Source organism: Pogona vitticeps, chromosome 4, assembly GCF_051106095.1.
Source record: "Pogona vitticeps strain Pit_001003342236 chromosome 4, PviZW2.1, whole genome shotgun sequence".
Lineage (NCBI taxonomy): Eukaryota > Metazoa > Chordata > Lepidosauria > Squamata > Agamidae > Pogona > Pogona vitticeps.
This window is the reverse complement of record NC_135786.1, coordinates 217,201,951-217,225,608: the sequence shown is the minus strand read 5'-3', so window position 1 is coordinate 217,225,608 and position 23,658 is coordinate 217,201,951. Positions and strand designations below refer to the sequence as shown.

Here is a 23,658-nt window from a genome sequence, read left to right as displayed (position 1 = left end):
TTTTTTTTCCAGTAATTTTCCAAAATAATAGTTCTGTTCCTCGTATCTGGGCCTAGTTAAGAGGTAGAGCAGCATCAGAACGTATTCAGATTTAATCACTACTTGAATAATGGTTCTCACTGGTAGGATGAATTAGGCATGAATTATTATAGTTCTTATGGAAGTGAAGAATATGTGTAGGTAGGTTCAGTATTTTACAGGGGGTTATATGCTAATTCCCGTGTGATCATTTTACAGTTGAGGCTGCCACAGAGATACTATATTTATGGCTGGAGACTTCTCACTCCACTTCAGAGTATTTTCTTCATAACACTTGTACTGGTCAGTCTGTTTACAGGATATCTGGAATAAATATGCTGCATGAGTCATTCACCATGCACAAAGACTACTTCCCACTGAAAGTCTTTACTCTGTGGATGATGTGGCAGGCAGCATGTACAACAGCATCTTACTGAGCATGAGAAATTGAAAGAGAAAAAAACAGCTTGATGGAAAAAGACTGATTTTATGATTTAAAAAACGTTGATTCTTAAGTTAGCAATAATCATTAGAAATTATTTTGCCTGTAAAGTAACTGTTGAACTCATCACAGAGAACAAAGTACTTTGGAAACCAAGGTCCAATCAGATTTCACAAACTACATTTTCGGATGGTATTTCATTGCCCAGATTTCTGAAATATGCTGAAGGAAGTAACTTGTGTCATAGCTCAGGTTAATCATTGTGACTCAAGTACTTAGGTTATTTTGCACTTGTAGAAATCCAGTTCAGAAACTCTTAGAACTGCCCCATCCAGTGCGCACATTGATGTAATGCAGGTCCTGCTAGCTTCGCTATTCTTTTTACCCACTTTTTGCAACAAGATTATTTATTTGGAAGTTCTTTCCAATTTAATTGATCATCCAGCAGCTGCAGTTGATGTGTATGATCTATGCTGTCAAGTTGGCACTGATGTGTAGCAACCCTGATAGGTCTTTAAAGGTAAATGTGGTATTTAAAATATGGTTTTACCAATTCCACATACCAAGGGAGTTTCCTTAGCTGAGTAGTGATTCAAACCCAGGCCTCCTGTGTCCTAGTCTGTCACTCTATCCACTACTACACATTTGGTAATTTAGGAAAGGCTTGATGAGCCTTTCCTAAATTTTGGTTATAATTCTTTTTTTTTCCTCCCAAGTATTTCTTTTATCTGTTTCCCATTTCAGCAGAGTTGCAAGTGTTAGGGATCTGTCTTTTCAAACAAGAATCCCCTCTTGTCCCAAAAAGATGTTGTTCACCATCCCACTTCTTGGCTGTTAGTCATAATATTGTTCAGACATTTTCACTCTAATAAGCCAAATCTTTATTGTTTTCAAAACCAAAGTGAAAACCGAGCTCTGTTAGAGTGGAGAGGGTCTTGGAAGGGTGTGTGGCCTTGCTTAGAGAGGGGCAATGGGGGTCCTGGACTGGCAGGGGGAAGGGCTAGTGCCATGTCTCTCTCCACACTGGAAGACTGAATAAAGATGAGGGGGAAGAAGGGGTGCCATGGGTTGTGCAGCTCACTCCGCTGTCATCTGGCTCTCACTGCACTGCTTGTTCATTTGTGCTACTGCTGGAGTCCTGGGGCTTCATCACGTCTGGGAGTTCAGGTGGGCTGGAGAAGGGATCAATACGGAGGGGTTCAAAAGCATCTTCGCTGGTTCTGAAAGCCAAGCCAACTGTTGCTGGGGCCTGGGGCCGCGCTGTCTGGCTGGTGAAGCCACAGTCTCCAAGAGTTTTGCTGTCATCCAGCAGCTGGTCGTCCTTATATTTATTTTATTTATTTATTTATTTTTATTTATTGGACTTATATACCGCCCCATAGCGCTACAAGCACTCTCCGGGCGGTTTACAATTTTTAATTATACAGGCTACACATTGCCCCCCCAGCAAGCTGGGTACTCATTTTACCGACCTCGGAAGGATGGAAGGCTGAGTCAACCTTGAGCCGGCTACCTGGGATTTGAACCCCAGGTCGTGAGCACAGTTTTAGCTGCAGTACAGCGTTTTAACCACTGCGCCACGAGGGGGTCTCTTCAGAATCCCCTCAACAATTCTTTTCAGCTCATACACTGTACTGGACTCCTTGCCGTCTGTGAAGATGGTAGTCTTGTGACGTTGGATCATCAGAAAGACGTCCATCTCTGCAGCCGCAGCCTCCTCAGCCCAGACCCCCCAGAGAGGAAACAGGAGCAGAAACCCCGGTCTCCCAACATGCACCGCGACCCGTGGACAACCCCGCTGAGGTTCACTGGGAAGCGCCCTCTAATAAGAGTCTCAGGTTCCACTCCGAAGCACTTTTCTAAAAAGTAAGATTAACCCAGTGGGGCTTCTTTCCAAGTAAACACACATGGACTCAGGCAGAGTGGTGCCACTGACTTGTACCAGGTAGATAGCTGAGTTCTTTAAAAACAACTTAAAAATTAAAAGAGGATCTACTTAATGTGAAAAACGAGATTATTATTTTTGGAAACAAATCATGCAAAGTCTTTTGACTCAAACACAGTCACAGGGAGTTACTGAGTGTTGAAGCTCCATAAATCTGTATTGGCATTTTTATATTTGCAGCTGCTCAGCTTTCCGAGAGAAGCAGCAACAAATGTTCTCACAGTGTAAGTCTGTAACTCTGCACACTTAACGTGGACTTAAGCCAGTTGCATTTCATTTCTAGGAACGGTGGAGGACCATCCTTGGCATATTTACATGAAAGTAACACTTTACAATTAACATTTACCACAATATTCCAAGCATGCTTGTAGAATCAGACTTGGTTTATTTTAGTACTTTGAGAAGCCAGCTTTATGAAGCTATATTTCCCCCGCCCCCGCAACGAATGGAGCAACCTGTTGAGTCAACTTGTTATAAGTTAATGTCTCACTAGTATATTTGGCGCACGCGAGGAGAAGGAGGTACGATTAAAGAAATGAGATGCTACTGGCAGTCGTAGCCATGTGTGCGCCTATGTGTTTTATTTGCAGAGTCGGAGGGGGAAAGTGCGAGAACTTTAGTTTCCTCTCATTCTCTCCCCCCCCTTTTTTTTAAAGGGCTAGTATTCTCCCACCGGTTTTGGCGCAAAGCAAGGGTCGCCAGTGCGGACAAGCAGCTAGTTGCAGGGGGGAGTGGCCTGGCACTGAGTCCGTGTAAAACGGCTGCAGGGTGGAAGGGGTTAATAGCTTCAACTCGCGGGCGCGGGGGGGGGGGGGCAGACACAGGCGGCCGCGAAGGGCTGCCCCGGGTGGCCTGGAGGAAACTTTAAAAAGTGCTGCGGTGTGTTCTGGCCCCGCTGGAACCTCTGCCTGCCTTTCCCCCAGTGTTTCCAGAAGACATACAATCACCATGCAGAAGATCTTGATCCGGGGTGGGAAAGTCGTCAACGACGACTGTTCGCAGCTGGCTGATGTGTATCTGGAGGACGGGGTCGTGCGAGCGATGGGGCCGCCGGGGCTGGAGCTGCCATCATCTGCGGGGATCCGGGTGATAGACGCCTCGGACAAGCTGCTTTTGCCCGGAGGGATTGACACGCACACGCACATGCAGTTCCCTTTCATGGGCACGCAGACGAAGGACGATTTCTACCTAGGGACCAAGGTAACGTCTTCCCTCCCCAGTACCTCTAACCAAATATGTATATGCGTGTGAACCTCCTTGCTCAGGGGCCTGCCAAACACGGAGATTGGAAATGCTGCTTCGGCGGGAATGCAGCTCTAGGGACCTACAGCCTCCATGAGGGATGATGGGAGCTGTTGTCCAAATAGGAACTTTTGGAACCTTTGCTCCAGCAAATTGTGAGCGCCTCCTCTCCATCTATGCAGGGACCAGGGAGGGCAAGTGGGATTCCTCTGTCCAAAGTGCATGAGTGGGAATGGTGGCTTGAAAGAATAGCTGCCCTTGCATCCCAGGTGTTCAAGAAAGGTCCCACAGGAGAGGCACCCAGAAAGTGATGCTGGACAGGAAAACGAGACAGGAAAATGCCCAGCACAGTCAGAGCACAGCCCTTCCGCAAAAGCACATGAATCTCTCCTATGATGGCCATCTTTGTCCACTTGTCCCTCTCTTTCTCTTGAAAAGAAAACGTAGGAAACGAGAGTCTTCTTGACTTCTTGGCTGTTCCTCCCTTTCTTTGCCTCACTTCAGCCCACCTTCTAGGCGGGGCTGAAAGGACGATGGTTCTTGGCACAGAGAGCAAATAAGGACCACGATGGTACCTTCTATTTTGTTCTTGCACGCTCACTGGCTCTCTCATTCTATCTCTCAAGCTCTGTTTCATGTGTGGTTCTCCAGGTACTGCTGGAGACCAAAGCAGCCCATGGGGAGAGATGATGGAAGCTGCAGTCCAGCAGTTGGAAAGCTGTACATCCTCACATCTGCTTGAGCAGATGAAGTGGGAAGAATTAAGTTCATTGGATGCCAGAGAAGTGCAGAGTGCTATCTCTCCTGCCCCCCCCCACCATTTTCCCTTCATTTATTTATCAGCATTCACCTGGCTAATCTCAACAAAACAAGACAATATTGAAAACAAGTCAGAAATCAATATTACAATCCCATCGACAAGAGTGGAGTTAAAGAAACACCACCAATGTTCATGCTCCTCCAAGGCCTGCCAGAACAGGTGTGTAATTTTTAAACTAAAGACACAGGAAATGCAAGGAGCTACCTCTGCCTGTACCCTGTGACCTGTGCACAGGATGAGGACCAGCCTGCTTGATTTCGACTGTAAGGGTGCAAGTGCACAAAGCAGCCACTTCACCTTCTCGGAGGTAGTTCTTTGTTACCTTTTCATCTTAAGGGAGAAAAGAGTGGTAAGGAATCTCAGAGTCCTATATTTCACCTTCTAGATTGCTGTACCTGCTCCCTTGCCACCTCTCTTTGAGTGGCACAGCAGGCGAGATTGGGTCCTGTGGAGCAGCGTAGAGTGTCAAAGCAAGAGAAAGCCATGGGAACAACCCCTGTGCCTGCTTTCTTGTTCTTCCTTCCTGGGTGACACATCAAGGAGGATTCAGCAACATAATAAAAACTCTTTGACATTTGGACTATGTTTCACATGTTCTCTTCCCTGATTTGCACAGTACCTGTCCTTGAGCAACCAAGGATTATTTTCTCATCCACATGTCCTCTCCCTGCTCTGTATTCTGAGAATGTGTCATAATGCTAGCACTTGGAAAGATCATTTCTCACATGTTTGCTGGCCCTGGCTAATGTTTGCTCACATCTTTCCATAATTTCACAACTGTAGGCTAGTCAAAAGGAACACATTGCCAGTCCTTTCAGCAACTTCCTTGGTGGTTGCTCCCTTAATTATTAACAAATATAACCTGAGCTACCCTGAAAACTGCTTCTAGCCTTGCAAACTGCAGTCTGAGGCATTTCCCCCATGTCCAGCAATAATGTCTTCTTCCGCTCAGGAGACCCGGTTTGATTCCATGGGTCTGCCATGGAAATTCACTGGTGAGGCAGAACTGGTAAAACCACTCCTTAAGTCATTTCTGACTTGATGGTGCATAACAACAAAAGCCACCCTCACACACTATCCCATGGTTTTGTAATTTTCAGACTAAAAGAAAGTTCTGGAAAACTTTTGTGAGGTTTCTGTCGATTCCAGAACAGGTAATTTATTTACGGTATAATTCCCACCCCTACATCGAACTTCAATCTGTAACCTCAAAGCTTTCAGAAACGGCTCGTAGAATCATGTGCTTGCAGTATTTGAAAGCTGAAATCAGCAACAGGTAGCACCACAACTGATTAGAAACTTAATTGTGGCCCTTTCCATAATTTGTTATGGATTTCCTTTGTCTGTCTGTCTCTGAAATCCTCCCTTAACATTTTAGACTGTTCTGAACTGACATAAAGTCAGAAGCCCCAGGGCTTTTCCGTGGCTGTGCCATCATCTGCCACTCACACAGGCTTTGCCATTTCTTTTGAGCTCATTTGAAGTCCTCAAAATGACTGGGAAAAAGGCATTTTCCAGTGAACAGTATAATATTTCAAGCTCTTCTTGCTGTAATAACAAAATCTTTGAGAGTGGTTTTGAATGAATAATAAGAGTCATTAAGTTTAGAAAAGACCTGCTCATTTGGTGACCTGACTTCCTGCATTTGGGGAATCATGAATGGAAGACTAAGAAGACTATCATGATGAGCACAATAACTTCCAAATATATCACTGCACACCTGCTGTTCTGTGCTGACAGGCACAATATTTCGGCTTAGGGTAACACTTCCGTTATCACCATATTAAAAGTTTTTTTCCCTAGGCCTGTCACACAAAGATGGAACTATTGGGCAAAATGACTGCTAGGAGAAAAGGAAATAAACTTATTCAGTGTGTATTGCTACTCTCCTCAGAATTGTTCTCATGTGCAACAATTGCATTGAAAGGGACTTGTGGAATCAATGCTACGTTTAATTGTCACCTTACCATTACCCCACCACTACCATTAAAAAAATCCAAGAACCTCCCCCCCCCATTGGCACTTAGATTTAAAAACAATTTCACTTGATGGAAATGGAAGACTATGGAAGACTTTTTCCCCTTCCACATTTGCTTGTTTGGTACTGTCTTTAATATCTTGCCTCTCCCGTTGAACTGAAGTGGGCCTAGTTTTCCATGTTATACTGACAACAACCCTGTGAGATAGGCCAGGCTGACAAGAGTAACCGAATCAGGGTCATTCAGGAAGTTTTGTGCCTCAGCAGGGACTTGAACCTTAAATTATTCAAGTCCAGTGATCTTAACCGCTATTACACAACACTGGCTCAGGGGAGCGGGCAAGGAAGGGAAGCTGTGGGGCAGCTAAAACCCAACATAGGCTGGCAGTTTCCCAGCCTGGATCTCAAACCAAGATGATATTGGGCCCTCCAGAGTTGGTTAGGCCCCAAATCCCATCATCCTTCACTGTGGGCTGTGCTACCTGGGACTCATGGGTATTGTAATTGATTTTCATATGTAGGGCCCCACCTTCCCCAGTCCTAACTGATGATTTGGAAAACCTTCAGCAGGAACAGTGTAGCCTTTATATTTTTGTCTTCCACATTCCTGATTAGTGTTATGATGGACAGAAATTGAACAGCTGCAGCTTTTCCAGGCATGGTGAGAGCAGTGATAGGGGGAGCAGCTGCCCCTGTTCACCTTCTGCATCTTAGGCAGCTGTTCGGTGCATCAGGATGCTGTCAGCAAATAATAACATATTTTAAAAACCATTAACCCTAATCTAGAGAAACATGCGGAAATACCTGGGTGCATTTCTAAAACTGAGTTTCACTCATTAAAGCTGCCTTACAACCTAGCCAAAGAGAAGAGAAGATAAAACTGTATTAACGAAAAAATATGCAGATCTTCATTCACAGCAATGTATTTACCACTGCAAATTGTGCCTTGCAGGGGAAAAAGCTGGCCAGTGTAACCTTGGGCAAGCTGCCCAAGAGTGCCCCCCGAGGTGCCTCCTTTTGTGGTGTAGCCATAACTCTCAGTTACTTTTATTGTTACAGAAGTGTGACTTCACTTTATGCTGCTGCATCATGTTTATGGATGGTGAGGAAACGCTGAGGGTTTTGGACCACAAGTGTCTTGCATCATTTAGCTAGTTAAAAGTAACAAAGGTAATTAAATTAGGTACTTTTGAGCAACATCATTGTTAGTAACTTTTGAAATAGTAACTTATTTACACATGGAGGGCTGGGACTATAGTTCATGAAATGACTTTTAAAAACTTGCTGAACTCTTAACCCTTTTAACTTGAGCCTTTTCCCAAATCTGCTAGATAGGGATATTCACAGGTTCACAGAATCTCTCTCAAAATGTGAGGCTATTCTCTCTTGACTCGCTTGGATGGAACCAAGTCGTTTTTTTTAAAGTATTATTCTTTGTTTCCTCTGTTTGATCTTGAACTATGTGCATTGCTTCATACAAGAGATACTGAAAAACTTTTATCCACTGCAATAAATGTCAGAATCCTTTGATAGATTTTCTGAGGGAATTCCAGAAAGACCAAAGCATTCAAAAACATTTTATAATTGGTTAATACACCAGCTTGAACATAAAGATGTATTGCTGTGTTTGCTTTTCTAGCAGGATGGCTGGGATGATGAGAAGACCCAGACGTTTTGAGGAACAAAAATCAATACACTTACTGTGGTTCTCGTTCTCCAGACACCTATATTCACATACATACATAAAATAAAGAACTGAAAGATTCAGTGCTTCTTTGATATAAAATTTAAGTTAAGCTAAACATTCACATATTGATTTTGCTGTGTAAGTCCTGGAAACATTTTGCAGTTGGGGGGGCAAAAGGATTATGAAGTAAACTTTCTGTCTCTTTCAAGGTGTTGTTGATGACATGTAAAGCCTTAAATGGATTGAAACCTCAAGACTAAAATAAGGATCTCCTCCTATATATGTATACATACCAAAGCATAGGGATCTGGTTGAAATGGGTCCTTCTGGCCCATTAGTGGAAGCAATTCATGAGGTGGAGACATGGTGTTGGCAACCTGTTTGTGAAATGTCCTCTCCTTGGAAGCCTAATTGGTGTCAATACTGCCCTCATTTTGGCAATTCTACTCTTCCCTCAGGTTTTTGGGACCCAATAATAATTTAGCTTCCTTTGAACTTCCGGCCTGCAGATTTCCATTTATTGTTGTATCTGATTGAATTATTTTAATTTTTTAAAGGATTTTTGTTGTGACCACAGTAAAGACCTGTCTTATTCAGTATCCACCGTTTCAGTGTTCAACCAAAAGTCTCCAGGAAACTTAGAAATAAAATAAAATATAAAAGGAATAGTGATTAGTATTCAGATATACACATCTGGTTATGGAGGTTTCATTTTGTCACCTTAACTAGAAATTAATTACTGAGGCCTGCATTTGTCTAATCTCCTTTAAAAGATATGTAACCTAGTAACCATCATCACAGCTCCTGCCAGAGATGTGATGGGTAGAGAGGTATTGGCACAACTGTCCAAGCAGAGGAAAAAGCTATTTGAGGTAGGAATGTTTTCTAGGAATGCAAAGGACATCCCTCTAGAACCATACACCTTTCAACATTTCAAGAGACCAGGGTGATGGTCTCTTGAAATGTTGAAAAGCATAACTACAATTATTATGATCTTAAGGTAACTACCTTTTGTATTGCCAGAAATGATGCATTTGTTTTAACAGATCCCATTTTGGCCATGGTAAATTGCTGACAGAGGAAGGGTGATTGGGGCTGACATAGGAGGTCAGAGGATTAATGATCTCCTACCCTTCATATAAAGATAGCAAACAAGAACCCCTTCCTGCTATGTTTTAGAGTACAAAAGAAAAAAAGTTGTGCTGCTAGCCACACCTTTAAAGTAATCTATAGTTTGGGTGTTTGACTTAGGTTGTACAGGGAGACGACCAAGTGGTAGATGGTCTTGTTTGCAGCCAGTGTACATGGATCAGGTTGCCTCTTATGGCTTATCAAAGTCTACAGCACTAGAGGAGGAACAGTGCAGCTACAAGGCTGCTGACTTTTTTCATCTGTCTGCATCAGGACATGCTGATGGACGCATCACAAGACGCATCACAAGAAAATCCTCCCATACAACAGTGTTGATGATCAGCATTACCTAATCCCCACCTTCACTGGTTTTCCTATTTTCACCCAACAGTGTGATTGCCCATTGACATCCCATCTCTCATCTCACCAACACATGTGGGTCCTTAAAAGCCCAGCACAAGGAATTCAAAATAGAGTCTGTTCAGCAGACCCTCTGTCACATGCATGCTTAAGCAGACTAAATATCTTCTCCTGGGGCACTAGGAAATTAATCTGTAACATGGAAATCATTGTGAGGGAGGGTAACTAACCTTTAGTTTATGAGTAATCTTTATTTATAGTTTAATATGGCTTGCTGTTCAAAAGGAAAGGAAAAAAACACTACTGGGAGACCCAATAAAATATTAGCCAGCTGGCAAGCCTATTCTAGGGTCAGCCAGACTTTGATAGAGGTTATGTGAAGAGTCAAGTCCCCTAACTATTGATCTATGCTTTTGTAAATAATATATTTGTACACTGTATAATCATGTCACTGTGTATCTCGTAGTGGCTATGTTGCAATTATAACCCTTAAATTAGGCAAATATCTCTGTTAATTTCACCCCTTATGCAGCAGTGCAATAGTCTATGAAAGATATAATAGGACAATTGCATACTGCTCAGGTATAATCATCTACAGAAGCACAAATAGTTTTTCAGGTGTTGCGACGCAATGAGCAGATTAGCAAGGATTTAGGTTTATTTTATTTATTTATTTATTTATTTATTTATTTATTTATTTATTTATTTATTTATTTATTTATTTATTTATTTATTTATTTATTTATTGGACTTATATACCGCCCCATAGCGCTACAAGCACTCTCCAGGCGGTTTACAATTTTAATTATACAGGCTACACATTGCCCCCCCAGCAAGCTGGGTACTCATTTTACCGACCTCGGAAGGATGGAAGGCTGAGTCAACCTTGAGCCGGCTACCTGGGATTTGAACCCCAGGTCGTGAGCACAGTTTTAGCTGCAGTACAGCGTTTTAACCACTGCGCCACGAGGTTTGTTTTTTTCTAGCGAAGATTGGAAATAAAATGGGATAGCTTATTAGTCAAGAAGCAAATTGTGAGCAAAGAGGCAAGGAGGAAACTCTCCTTATTGATGTGCCAGCCCCTCCCCCACCTGGGAAGGCAGAAACAGAAAAGAAGCCAGTCCCCAGGCAGAAGAAAGGGAGAGAAGGTCGGAGAGCGGCAACAACAAGAATAACAAAAACCTAGCATGGAGCAAGGACCAAAGGAGGTGGTTTTGGTGGAAGGAGACAAGGATATTCAGGAAGTGGGGAAGTTGCAGATGAGACACATGGAGGCAGAGAGTGAGATAAAAAGTTACTGGGAACAGTGCTAGCTGAGGACTGGACCTGGATAGTAAAAGAAGACCCCTGGACTGGGGAGTGGGTACAGATGAAATCCCCAAAAGAGGTGGCTGAGCAAACCACCTTTGCAAGCCACCATATTGGGGAGACGCTGCCAAGAGTGAGAACGTAGAGGAGCAATAAAACCAACAGAACCTGGAATGGCATACTTACTCTGGGATGCGACCTGGTATGAGAGTCCACACAAATCTCGCAGAGGTCCAGGCAAGAAGGTATGGGAGACACATGGGAGCTGGGTTTATTGGTCTTAAAGCCAGTAGGATCAGAAATGGACACCTCCACCCCTGTGTATTCCCCAGTGGTGACAAAAGAGGAATAGCTTCCATTGTGTTTAGAAAGCAGGCAGTTACAAACTATGGGCATTAAACAAGAAGAAGAACCTCTGACGGAAGAGGGCTTATTGAGTAATGATGTGTACCAGTTAAAGTTATCTGCAATAAAAGATGTTGCACCAAAGAAAGAATTGTTGCCCAGTTTGTCGAACCACAAGGAAGAAGAAGAAGTGGGAGAACCTGGGAAAAGGTCATACAAATGCTTTATCAAAAAACCTTGCTTTTTCTGTAAAAGTTACACTTAAGAAGAGGTTGCAAGTAGCTTATGAACAGATCAGGTTTCTCTGCATTGGGGTTCCACAAGAACCTTTTCTCATTTTGCAGATGAATGTTTGTAGCTTCCTATGATTTGATAGGCTCCATTTATTTTAAATATATATATTTTAAAAGTCAGTAATAATTTTTTAAACCCTTCAGATAAGACATAAATCTTTTGGACCAAAAAGAATAACATCACTGGAACCAAGTACAAATGTATTTAGTAGGCTTTAAATGCCAGTAGTTTGCTGCTTAAAAGGCAGATCTGCAATTTTTCACTATTTCTCCAATTAGAATTGTCCATGCAATGCTAAACTTAAAATGATGCAAAACATTGTCCTAGGCAATCAATAAAACGACAGTGCTAATCATTAGGAAGGATCAGAGGGGGATCAACTGTGTCTCATACTTCTTGCAAAAGTGAATTTAATGTTTGCTTTTAGTCTAATAATTAAAAGTGTGGCGTATCTCTGTTTGCAGATAGTTCTAAAAAATAAGATGTGACGGGGCGTAAGGACACCAAAAGGATAAATATCCCCTTGCATATTACCTTTAACATGCTTACAAACCACTTTTGTATTTGCTTGCATGGTATCGAAGGACTGGGAGCTGGTAAATAGAATCTTACTATAAAGCAAAAGTAAATCAGGTGAAAAGGTGCACCAAGACTGATAAAATACAGCCCACAAACCTATGCTGACTAAATGTCTAGGATCCCTTGGACCATGCTCATTTAAGAATATTACTTTGAACTCCACAGGGTATTGCAGAAAAGCAGCATCTACAAAGCAAAAGGGGAGGAACACAGAGAGGGAAGTGTTTTGATTTTCTAAGAGCAGCAGGCAAAGAAGTGGAGAAAAGCAGGTATATTTCTAGACTTCTGCTTATGCCCCTACCTTAACGAAAGGACAAAGACTTATAAAACCAATAGTGAGGTCCACATATTTTGGCTGGTTACCCCATTCCCCACAGAACCTGTGAAGTGCCCCATAAAATTCCTAATGAAGAAACTGGGTTGTGAATATGTATAATTGCCATCATAGCCTGAAGATGCTACAAACACCATCTGATGTTCCTCGTGATCACATTTTTTTTTTAAAGGTGGGAGAATATATAGCAAAGGGCAAGTATGATGGGAGATTCTCTGTGTACACAACGTGCTGGATGTCTTGGCCAAATAATCCCCAGTTGCCAAATAACCCCCAGCCTTCCTTCCAGTTTCAAAGCAGGTAATCCTTTTCCAATCTGGGAGCATATCTACACTGGACAATTATAACAGAATGATGCCACTTTTAACTGTCATGGCTCCATCTTCTATAATCCTTGGATATGTAGTTTGATGAGGGATGTTAAATCCATCTCTGGACAACCCTAGACTTCACACTCCATGAACAATAGACATCAGAGCTCTCTAGAAAAGGATTCTGAACTCCTCAACCTACTAGAAATCTGAAGATACTGTAGGAGGGAGCCAGGACAGTTAAAAGTGGCATCAAACTGCTACAGATGTGTGGTGGACAGACTAGGACTCAGGAGACTTGAGTTCAAGTCCATACTTGGCTATGGAAAATCAGTGGCAGTAGGGTAGCAATCTCACGTACCTTGTAAAATCCTATTAGGCTTGGTATAAGACAGATGTGACTTGACAACAGACAGCAAGAATAACAACAGTGGTTTCAAACCTCATTTTGTGACTTAAACATTTGTTCCCTTCGGTGAATGACATATGCAGAGAGGGCCTGTTCAGATTGGCTGTTTGGGGTGAATCGGGCCATAAAGTGTCGGTTGAGGAGAGGAATCATGTGCCATTTGGTGTGCTCCTCACATCCAAACAGCCAATGGCCCCTTATAGCCCGATCAGCTGTCAGTTAAGTACTTCCCCTGATCATCTGCAGAGGGTCAGGGGAAATGAAATTATTCTCTTTTTTTTTTTAACATTGCTCCTTTCTCCCTGTCTTGGTGCCATTCTGTTTTCTCCCGTCCCTCTCCCTGCTTCCCTTCCCTTGTTTTCTCCCCCAACTTTCTCTCTCCCTTTCCCTCCAAATTTGCCACAGTGGCAATTGGAAGCCAAGGTTGTGGGAAGCTGCTATGTCCCAGCTAAACAGACTAAACAACGAGCATGCCAAAAAGAATGCATGCCCTACTACTGGGTTAGAAAGGTATAGGCAGCTCTTGAAGTGGAAGGATGGATCGTGCTAAGTAGAAACACTTGCAGATGAGATCTCTTTCCACCCCTCCGATCCCAACCGTGCCACCAGCAATTCATATACCACATCTACTGTATATGCCAGTGTGGACAAACCCTTAGATAGAAGGTGTGTGTCTCTTGCTAGTCCTGCTGGTTGAACTTCTCAGCAACATTTTTTATCTTATATCATAGAATCCTTTGGGGATGTTCAGCTAATATACATACTTTTGCCTCTGGTCAGAATCATAGTTTATTGAACATTCCAGGAAAGTGATGTGTCACTTGGCCTGTGGGGCTTATCAGAATTCTGTTTTATCTTTTTTACACCTATATGAACAGGTCATCTGAGATTTGGGGACTGGGCATTATGCTGATAAAACTCAACTTTCTTTTTTTTTTAATCTAAAGCCTGAAGGTCTGTGGAAATCTTGACCCATTGCCTGCATTCAAAGTTGAATGTGAGTCACAATGTTGAGCCTCAGTCTTGAGCAGACAGAAATTCAAATGGTCAATAGAAAAGCTAATCCAAAATTGGGAGCTGTGTATCCTCTTCTGAACCAGGTTGCACAAACTCTGTAAGATCACAGGAGCATTTTGCACACACTTCCACACACACAGGTGCATGTGCATACACACACACACACACACACACACACACACACACACACATGAACATATGTGGGTAAGAAGGAAAAAAAATACCAGCATTATTAGTTTTCTTCATTTCCGCTCTTTATTTCTAAAGTGTTACCTAATCAAATCAAAAGAATTCAGTCTCTGCTCAGCAACAAAACACTGCTTTCCCGGTAAAGGATACAGGCCATTAAGAAACCAATAGCCCATTTCATTAGTGTGCATTCATTCATTAACCCTGCATATCTGCCACTGTGCCTCAATTGCTTCATCTCTGTCTTTTCCCAATCCCTTAACATGCCTTCTTTGTGTTCCTTAGCATGCTGTCTAGCAGCCTTCAGGGCCATCAGTAATTTCAGGGTCGCCTGCAGGTTATGCTGCCTACCCTCTTTAATGTATACTCTTGCCTAGGGAGACCTATATTTCAAATATAGGCCTTGAAGTTTAAAAATGGATTCCTCAGCATACAGAGGGGCTTTGTTTTCTAATGCAGATGCCACATTTCAAAGTCATCACTTCCACCTCCATTATTCTTCTGCTGATATACAGATTTGTTTTTCCAGCTCAGCAGGCAGTAGGAAAAAATGCCTGCTTTAATTATGTGCCCAAGGTGTTTCTGGCTCTTGTCTTCCCATTTTGCAAACCATCTGGTTGGTGTGGCTCAGCAGTGCATAAAAGCTGCAGACTTTCCCAGTCAAAATCTTTGGTGCATCAGTGAACTGCTAACCTTTCCACACATTACAACACACCCAAAAATGGTCCTGATTTCGCCACATGCTTTTATGTACAGTTGCGCTTTGAAATGCACTTCAGCTGAGCATGTTCTTGTGTTTGTGGCATTGAAAGCACGTCGAAGCATTCTGATATCTGTGTGCTTGCAGACATATCGATTAGAAAACAATAGTATTAAAACTACAAGTCAGGAGGGACTGTACAAGTTGAGCAGCAGAATTAGTAGAGACTAAAGGCCGGCCCTATCATTAGGTAGAGTGAGGTGACCACTTGAGAGAATAGATATTTGCAGGGGCAATAGAGCAGCATCTTGGCTGTGAAGTCTCTAGCTGTTCTTCTGTTGGAAGACAGAGATATACATATCATACAAACTTCCTGGCCCCTATTTGGTATATCAGATATGGTGGAGAATGCTATCCCACCACCACTATTGAAGTAACACTCAATTGCCCATGAGTGTTACCTGAGCCTTTACCCGCAACACTAACATGCTTTGACCTGGTTCTGTACAAACCCTAAGTCTGACATCTACAGAACTGAGAGCCCGCATTTATTTGCTTCTCTCCAGCTCTCTTTTGAGTGCTTGCCAGAGCCACTAAAATATTCGCTTCCTCTCTTAAAGCCATATTGAAACATGTAACCCAGGAAGCAGGGGTATGTGGAGTTTCTGGACAACAACAACATATGTAACAACACTGTAATACAGAGCATTGTAGGACTAAAGTAAGTTTGAGGTAAAGTTTTTAAAGTACCCTCCCTCCCCCCAAAAAAACCCGAATGAACCCAAGGCTAGGTAATACAATGGTGCCCCGCATGACAACAATAATCCATTCCATAGAAATCACTGTGTAGCGAAAACATCGTCTTGTGAAAACCGTTCCCCCATTGGAATGCATTGAAACCCGTTTAATGCGTTCCAACGGGGGAAAATCATCGTCGTTTTGCGAATATCACCCATATGGAAGCCATTTTGCAAAGCGCCGATCAGCTGTTAAAATGGCTGCCCTGCGAAGCATCGGTCCTGAAAACACCCATTTTGCAAAGCGCCAATCAGTTGCAAAATCATCGTCTTGTGAAATCCATTTGCAAAGCAGGGACCCAAACATCGTCCAACGAAAATCGCCCCTTGGAATCACTGTTTTGCGAATCGCTATAGCGATCGCAAAACCTCATCATCATGCAGATTTGTCATTTTGTGAGGTCATCATCTAGTGAGGTACCACTGTATCTTTATTAGATCAGTTGAGCTTGTTTTTGATATTTTAATAGTCTAATAAAGACACTACCTGAGTATGCTTTTTAAAATTTCGAACGAGGACCACAGAGCTTGCTTTCTTTGCCTGGTTATTTCAGCGAGTTGAGCACCTGCCTGAAGAGCCACAGGTTGAGAATTCTGTTCCCTACTGTGCATCTGGGGAGTTAAGCCAGCTGTGTAGACTTGGGTGACATGCGCTCCCAGAAGAAGAGAGTTGAAACCACTTCTGATACCTTTGTACTTAATGAGCCCTCTGATGCAGGGGATAAACTGCAGCACTGCAGTCAAAACCTCTGCTCACAACCTGAGTTCAATCCCAATGGGTTCAGATAGGTTGACTCAACCTTCCGTCCTTCTAAGTTTGGTAAAATGAGAACCCAGCTCGCTGGGCAGGGGGCAAGTTGTTTGTTTGCATAATTATGTTCTAAACCTCTCAGAAAGCGCTCCAAACACTATGGGTAGTACATGAGTCGAAAGAACAAGAACAACAACAACAAACTGAAAAGGGTTGTCATAAGTAAGAATCAACTTGATGGTACATAACTACTATTATGAAAAGAAGGCAGGAAATCAGAAATAAAGGGGGAGATCTTGTTATATTTGGACTGTTGATGTTTGATTTTTAAAAAAACTGGTAGGGTAATAGATGCATACAAGATTCTTGTATCTTCTTCATTGCTAAATCATTTACTGATTTTTTTTGTTTTAGGCTGCTCTAGCAGGAGGCACGACAATGATCATTGACTTTGCAATACCTCAGAAAGGGTGCTCCCTTATTGAAGCCTATGAGAAATGGAGAAACTGGGCAGATTCCAAAGTCTGCTGTGATTATGCATTACATGTGGCAGTCACATGGTGGAGTGACAAGGTATTGTAAATAGAAGATGGTTGTTCATTCAAGAGTGTCCAGTATGCAGCGCAATTGACACAAGTAACACAGGAAGCAGGGGACTGTGGAGTTTTTGGACAACAACAGCATATTCAGACCTGCAGTGTAGACACATAGACTTTCATGAGGTGGGAGGGGGCACAGCTGATAGGCTGTAGGGTGCTGTAAAGCAGCCAAATGAACTTGACCATTTTATGCATACTATATGTGTATTTGACATTTAATATAATTTAAAAACAGCAAATGTTTACCGTTTTCAAAATAAACAAAGAGCATGACATTTTCAAAAATATGGGAAAATAACAATTATTATCCCTACAATAATTGTGCCACCAAACACTATGTAACTCTTCACGGAGAGAGTTCAGTAGGTATCCTACGTCTCTTGGGGGATATCCTGAGATGTTCCAGGACTCCACTAGTCAACCAAAAACCCCTATATAATATACTAAAAAATGAAATCATTCAGCTAATCAGATGATGAGAGGTGATGCGAAAGATGTAGGAATATTATGGTGTACAAAAATGTTAACAGCAGATTATTATTGTTTTAGAAATAAAGTGATGTGAGCAATGTTGCTTCCACCTAGCGCTGGGGTGGTCTTCAGCCGAGGTGTCCTCAGCCAAGGGCTCCAAAAACTTGAGACAGTCAGAACTGCTTGAATCTGAGTTTGTTTCATTTGGGAATAGGCTACCAACAAGTAACAACTGTCTCTTTGCAACCTCTCAGTCCTTTGCAGCAGGGGCTGAGATGCTCTCACTACCCCCACCCTGCTGGGTTAGCCTGCTTCAGCCCAGGTTGCCACTGCTGGGTTCAAAGTGTTCAGAGTCTCTGAAGGATGTCAGGGCTTCAGAACGGTCACTGTCTCTTAGAGACAGCTTGAGGAGCCAGCTTCAAGGAAGGCTGTATGTCTCCTTGGCCCCTCTTAGGGATATGGCTGCTGCTCTTTATAGCACTTGCGCTTCCAGTGTTGATGCTGGTTCAGGGTGGTGACACAAAATTTGCATTTCTCTACTCATTTTACCCTAAAACATTTTTGGATGCATTTTTCTATTTTTTTAAAAAAATCTGTGTATGCTTCTTAATGTATTTTTGAGCAATATTGCAAAACTGAGAGACATGCAGAAAGCAGAACATGGTGATGTCATCAGCATTTACACCTCTATAGTTACTTCAACAGGGTTCCATCCAATGACTGATAGCAAGAGGTTAATTTCTCCAAATAAATATATTTGTTTGTATCAGTAGCTAGAACACTAGAGAATCTGTTATGGTGTTTTGTTGGGTTTTTGTTTGCTTTTTTAAAGAAACATGTTCTTATGAAAACCTGGAAGTTTTTGATCTAGCAGAGTTTGTTATAGGAATCACCATAATGTATAAACTATTATTAAATATTATAATCTTCCTTCCTACCTATCTACCCTGTTTCCCTGAAAATAAGACATAAGCTGAAAATAAGACCAAGTATGATTTTTCAGGATTCTCATAATATAAGCCCTATCCCAAAAATAAGTTCCATTTAAGTGAAACTCCGCCGTCCGCCATTGTGCAGCAACCAAAAGATATGACTGTATTTGAATAAATGTAGATGGTTGTACATGAAAAAAATAAAACATCCCCTGAAAATAAGCTCTAATGCGTTTTTGGAGCAAAAATTAATATAAGACCCTGTTTTACTTTCAGGGAAACACGGTGCCTACCTACCTACCTACCTACCTACCTACCTACCTACCTACCTACCTACCTACCTGCCTGCCTGCCTGCCTGCCTGCCTGCCTGCCTGCCTGCCTGCCTGCCTGCCTGCCTGCCTGCCTACCTACCTACCTACCTATGTAGAATACTGTATATTTTAATTTCCAGTAATAGGCATGGAATACCATGTTGAATGTTGCAGACATTTAACATCTCTGTTGTTGTTCTAGGTCAAAGAAGAGATGAAAATACTTACTCAAGAAAAAGGTGTTAATTCTTTCAAGATGTTTATGGCCTATAAAGACCTCTACATGGTGAATGATTTAGAACTACACTCAGCCTTTTCTCAGTGCAAACAAATTGGTGCCATTGCTCAAGTACATGCTGAGAATGGAGATTTGATTGCAGAGGTAATTTTCCAACTTTGTCAACATCCCTCCCAAGAGATTGCAACAACACTACTGCTAGAGACCTATTCTGAATTTGGCTGCCTTGTTTTGACACATCTAACGAATGAAGGGAAGAAGGGGATGAGACATATCTGTCCCATCAGAGAGACATTGGTTCCCATTTCTGGGCTCCAGCAAAAGTGTCAATAATCTCTTGAGCTCAGCACCTCCTGACCTTCACATATGTGGCAACAGTCCATAGGACAGGCCTGCAGGAGGCTTGTGGGGAAACATTTTCAGCTAAAATGCGGTAGTCTGACCACACAGAGAAAACTATGCATGCAGTAAAATTGTGTAGCATCCTTTTTGAGACCTTTGGTAAATGTGTAAAGCTTTTGAGAGATGATGGTATTAGGAACAAAACCAGAACATAGGATAAGTTGGTTGTTTTGTTTTGTTTTGTTTTTTCAACCATCACTCCCAGAACTATCCCAATTGGCACAGCTGGTGGTCATGCTGGCTGAAGTACTCTGTGGGTATTTAAAAAAACTTCTCCGTACTCTGAATATGGCAGAGCTGGCCATTTGTGGGTGGTGATCAAGTCTGTTCTCCATTCCCTAGGTCTACTGGTAATAGTCAGTAACCCAGAGCAGAAGGAACAGAATACTGTACACAGTTTGCATTGAATGGAAATAAATAGGTCTCTTGACTTGTATTTTGGTTAGAATCTTTGGATATTAATATGGGAGATGGGGGAATCTAGCCCTTTGTCCCCTTCATTGTGGTTTTAATTGGTGGCCAATGATCCTGGTATTTCACAGAGAAAAGACCCTGATTAAAGCAAACAGGAATTCCACCACATGGAAATTACGGGCATGGAACTCACAATGAAGAAGGCATGGTGAGGGACAAAAAGTAATTCTCCCTCTTTCCACTGAAAAGCAAACCATGTGATTGATGTGATGTATAATCTGACCTGTGTAGCATCCAAGTAATAAATATGTATCAAGCATTGAGAAGGGTGATTGATTCTATGATCCGTGTATTTTATTTGTTTGCTGTGAAATATGGTCCAGGTGCTCTGCCTACCAAGATTGGTGTCATGCTTCATAGCAAAAAAAATAAAAAAAATAAAATTAAAAAAATTAATAAATCATTGTATCGTGATCTTTGGAATCAGAATTTCTGATTTCTTTGTGGTCTGGAGCACAGTTATTCAGATGTCATTTGCACTTGTAGACATCCACACTGCCGTTGGTAACACGGACCTGCTTTTCACTTTGGCTGATCTGTAGGGTGCCAAGAAGATGTTATCCCTAGGAATAACTGGTCCAGAGGGCCATGAACTGTGTCGCCCAGAAGAAGTGGAAGCTGAAGCCACCTTGAGGGCAATCACTATTGCAAACTCAGTGAACTGTCCTCTTTACGTAGTTCATGTGATGAGCAAATCTGCAGCCCAGGTGATAGCGGACGCTCGGAGGCAAGGTAAGTTTCCAACAAGGTAGATGACTGAAAAATCTACGGAAGAACATTGGCATTAGGAACCCAAGATATCAGGGTTTGATCTTTCTCTCCTGGGTTTCAGGTAGAGGCAATTAACTCTCCAGTTAAAGCTAGGTAGGCTGGATTTGAACAGCAGGCAATCCAGGATGGAAGACACCAGGCGCTCAGTTCATAACAATCTCAGAAGAAACAACTGGAGTAAAGAGTGCTCCTCACTGAGTTCCGGGCCCTTGTACAGATTCCAAATTCTGGCTGCTCCGCAGACATTCTCATAGTTGAAAGAATACAAAGGAGAGCTTTTCTCTGTTTTCAGACTTTTGTTTAGAGAATGATTATTAAACAGCTCTTACCATCAGGAGGTTTTTTCCCCTAATGTTTAGTTAGAATTTCCTTTCTTCTTAGTCAAATCCATTTATTTGTATCTCACCATCTGGAGCAGCAGAAAATGATGTTCTGTTTTCCATGTGACAGCCTTTCAGATATATGAACATGACTGTCTTATCACTTCTCAGACTTCTCTAAATGAAAAATAAAATATTCAGTTCTTCCAACCGTTCCTCATAGGGCTTGACACGTGGACCCTCTACCATCTTGGTTGCCATCTCCTGGACTTCCTCAAAATTCAAGCAGTATTAGAGAAACAGAACTGGGAAGTGTTTTGGGGGGTGGGTTGTACTAGAAACTCTCAGCTAGTATTAGTTGTAGGCGGATCCTGACTTCTAATGAGTTCAAGACAGGGTACCTGTCTGTCCTCTTTTCCACGTTATCCTTGCAACAGTACTGTGTGGTGGGTCTGATTGAGAGCCTTGTAATTAATTGAAGGTCACCCAGTGCATCTCCCGCTATGAGACTGCCAGATTTGAACCCATGAGTAGAGATGGGCACGAACTGATGATTCGGCAATTTAGCATGGATTGTTTCCTATTGTTTGGAACCCTGCCCCCTCCAGCAGGTGTGCATTCACAAGCAGTGCCCTGAGGAGGCAGGGTGGGGCATTGCTGCTGAATGAGCAGTTGCTGGAGGGGGCAGGGCGCCAAAGCACAGATCAGCTGTTGGGCCAGGAAACGAACCACGCCAAACTGCCGAACCAGTGATTTGTGCCCATCTCTACTAAGGAGTCTTATAGTGGCAGAATCCATAAATGACGTCACTGTACACCAGCCCCCTTAAAGTTTCCCTCCCTGAATCTGACTCTCTGTAAACTTCCTGTTTCAGTGCTGGATTGAGTGCAAGAGGGCTGCAGCCACCGATCTCTCTCCTGGCCTCCCTCTATCCAAGTCACAACACTGCAAATTTCACACAAAATTATTGCTGCTGGGGGGGGGGGAGGAAGTCTGAAAGGAGAGGCATGAGTTTTTTATGTTTATCGAAAGGAAGCAAAGTTTAAAATGGTTGAGAAACACTGGTGTAAATCTTTCTAGGAGTATCTGGAAGAATGCGATCAAACTGAGTATATTTTAGTTCCTATTACTGCTGCTTGGGAGTTAAAAAACTTTTTTTAAAAAATTCTCTAAACACTTCCTTCAATTGCTGCTTTCCAGATGCATGGGTGGGTACTAGATTCAATGAGATTGTTGCAACTGATTAATATCTAGGTGATATAATTTTTATTGTAGCAGTTTTCAGAGAGGTGGCTGTGTTACTCAGTTTCAGTTTTGTTAGTCAACAATAACAAAAAAAAACAGCTTTCCTGGATTATAGTCTACTTCTTCAGGAACACTCTGCAGAAAATCGGCTTCTTGTGTCTGTCTATATGTCTGTCTCTTTGTTTTTTGTTGTCATAAGTGAGGCAAATTTTTGACATACAGTATTAAAATCTGAGGAATTAAGAGAAATTTCCATTTTTGGTACTGTACATGTTACACTGGTTTTGTCCACTTGATGTCACTGTTGGCAATACAGTGGAGTCCATTTTACCCTGTGCTATTTTTCACCTTTTGAAATTGTTAAATGATGTGCTTTCAGAAAATATTTAAAAAGTGTTAAATCAGCCAAAAATGTAGGTTAAAAAAAGATTCCAAGGCAACCTAAAAGCTTCGGAAGTAGAATGCTTGCCATCATATAGTCTTAATCACAGGTATGTACAGATAAATTCTCTACAAAATTGTTTAACAAAACAAAACACACACACACACAGAGAGCACAGACCTACACATTTTCAGTCACATGTGCATTGTCAGTGTCTTACATTATAGATCTGCTTCTCCTAACTTCCAGTTGCTGGGGATTATGAATGCTGCAGTCCCACAGATTTTACTCCTGGTTTTCGAGTAAGTATATGCAGAAGATCAGAAGGGTCACATCAAAAGTGCATCTCTTTACATCTGCCACTGCATCTAGGAAGGCCTATAATGTCAAAATATAGCTGGGATCTTATCTAGTCTGAGACTTCTTTGGGTCTAATCCTATGCACTGTCTCACTTGCGACTGAATTCCACTGAAATCAGAAGGCCTCACTTTTAAGTAGACATTATAGACTCGTTCCTCTTGTTAAGCTATCACATGGCTAGAAGGTGCATCTATACTGAGAAGACTTTCTGTGTTCTTAAATACAGGCATGCACTGCAGCAAAATTCTCCAGAGAAGTGGCATTACTTTCTATCAGAAATAACAGGGAATCTTGTTTTATTATTTTTATTATATGGGTTTTTTGGCCACCTGCTTATCTGTTCCCAATTTGAATGGACTCCTTTTTTAAAAACAACTATCATGTTATCATTTATTTTTCAAAAATAATTGGTTTAGTGCCATCTTTGAGACTTAACACATTTATTTCCATGTCAGCTTTCATGGGCCAGAACTACATGTTTGCCCCAAACTAA

At 42.1% G+C, this 23,658-nt stretch overlaps 1 protein-coding gene across 1 annotated transcript in view; it reads left to right on the top strand.

Annotated features, from left to right (window-relative positions):
- The first annotated feature begins 3,184 nt into the window (after window positions 1-3,184).
- Window positions 3,185-23,658, top strand: part of DPYS (dihydropyrimidinase) — a 61,470-nt gene continuing 40,996 nt past the window's right edge. Inside the window, exons 1-4 of the mRNA XM_020783451.3 lie at window positions 3,185-3,605; window positions 17,072-17,230; window positions 19,175-19,354; window positions 20,629-20,818. Coding sequence (XP_020639110.3) covers window positions 3,354-3,605; window positions 17,072-17,230; window positions 19,175-19,354; window positions 20,629-20,818 — 781 coding nt within the window. The 5' untranslated portion in view covers window positions 3,185-3,353. The remainder of the gene's footprint in view (window positions 3,606-17,071; window positions 17,231-19,174; window positions 19,355-20,628; window positions 20,819-23,658) is intronic.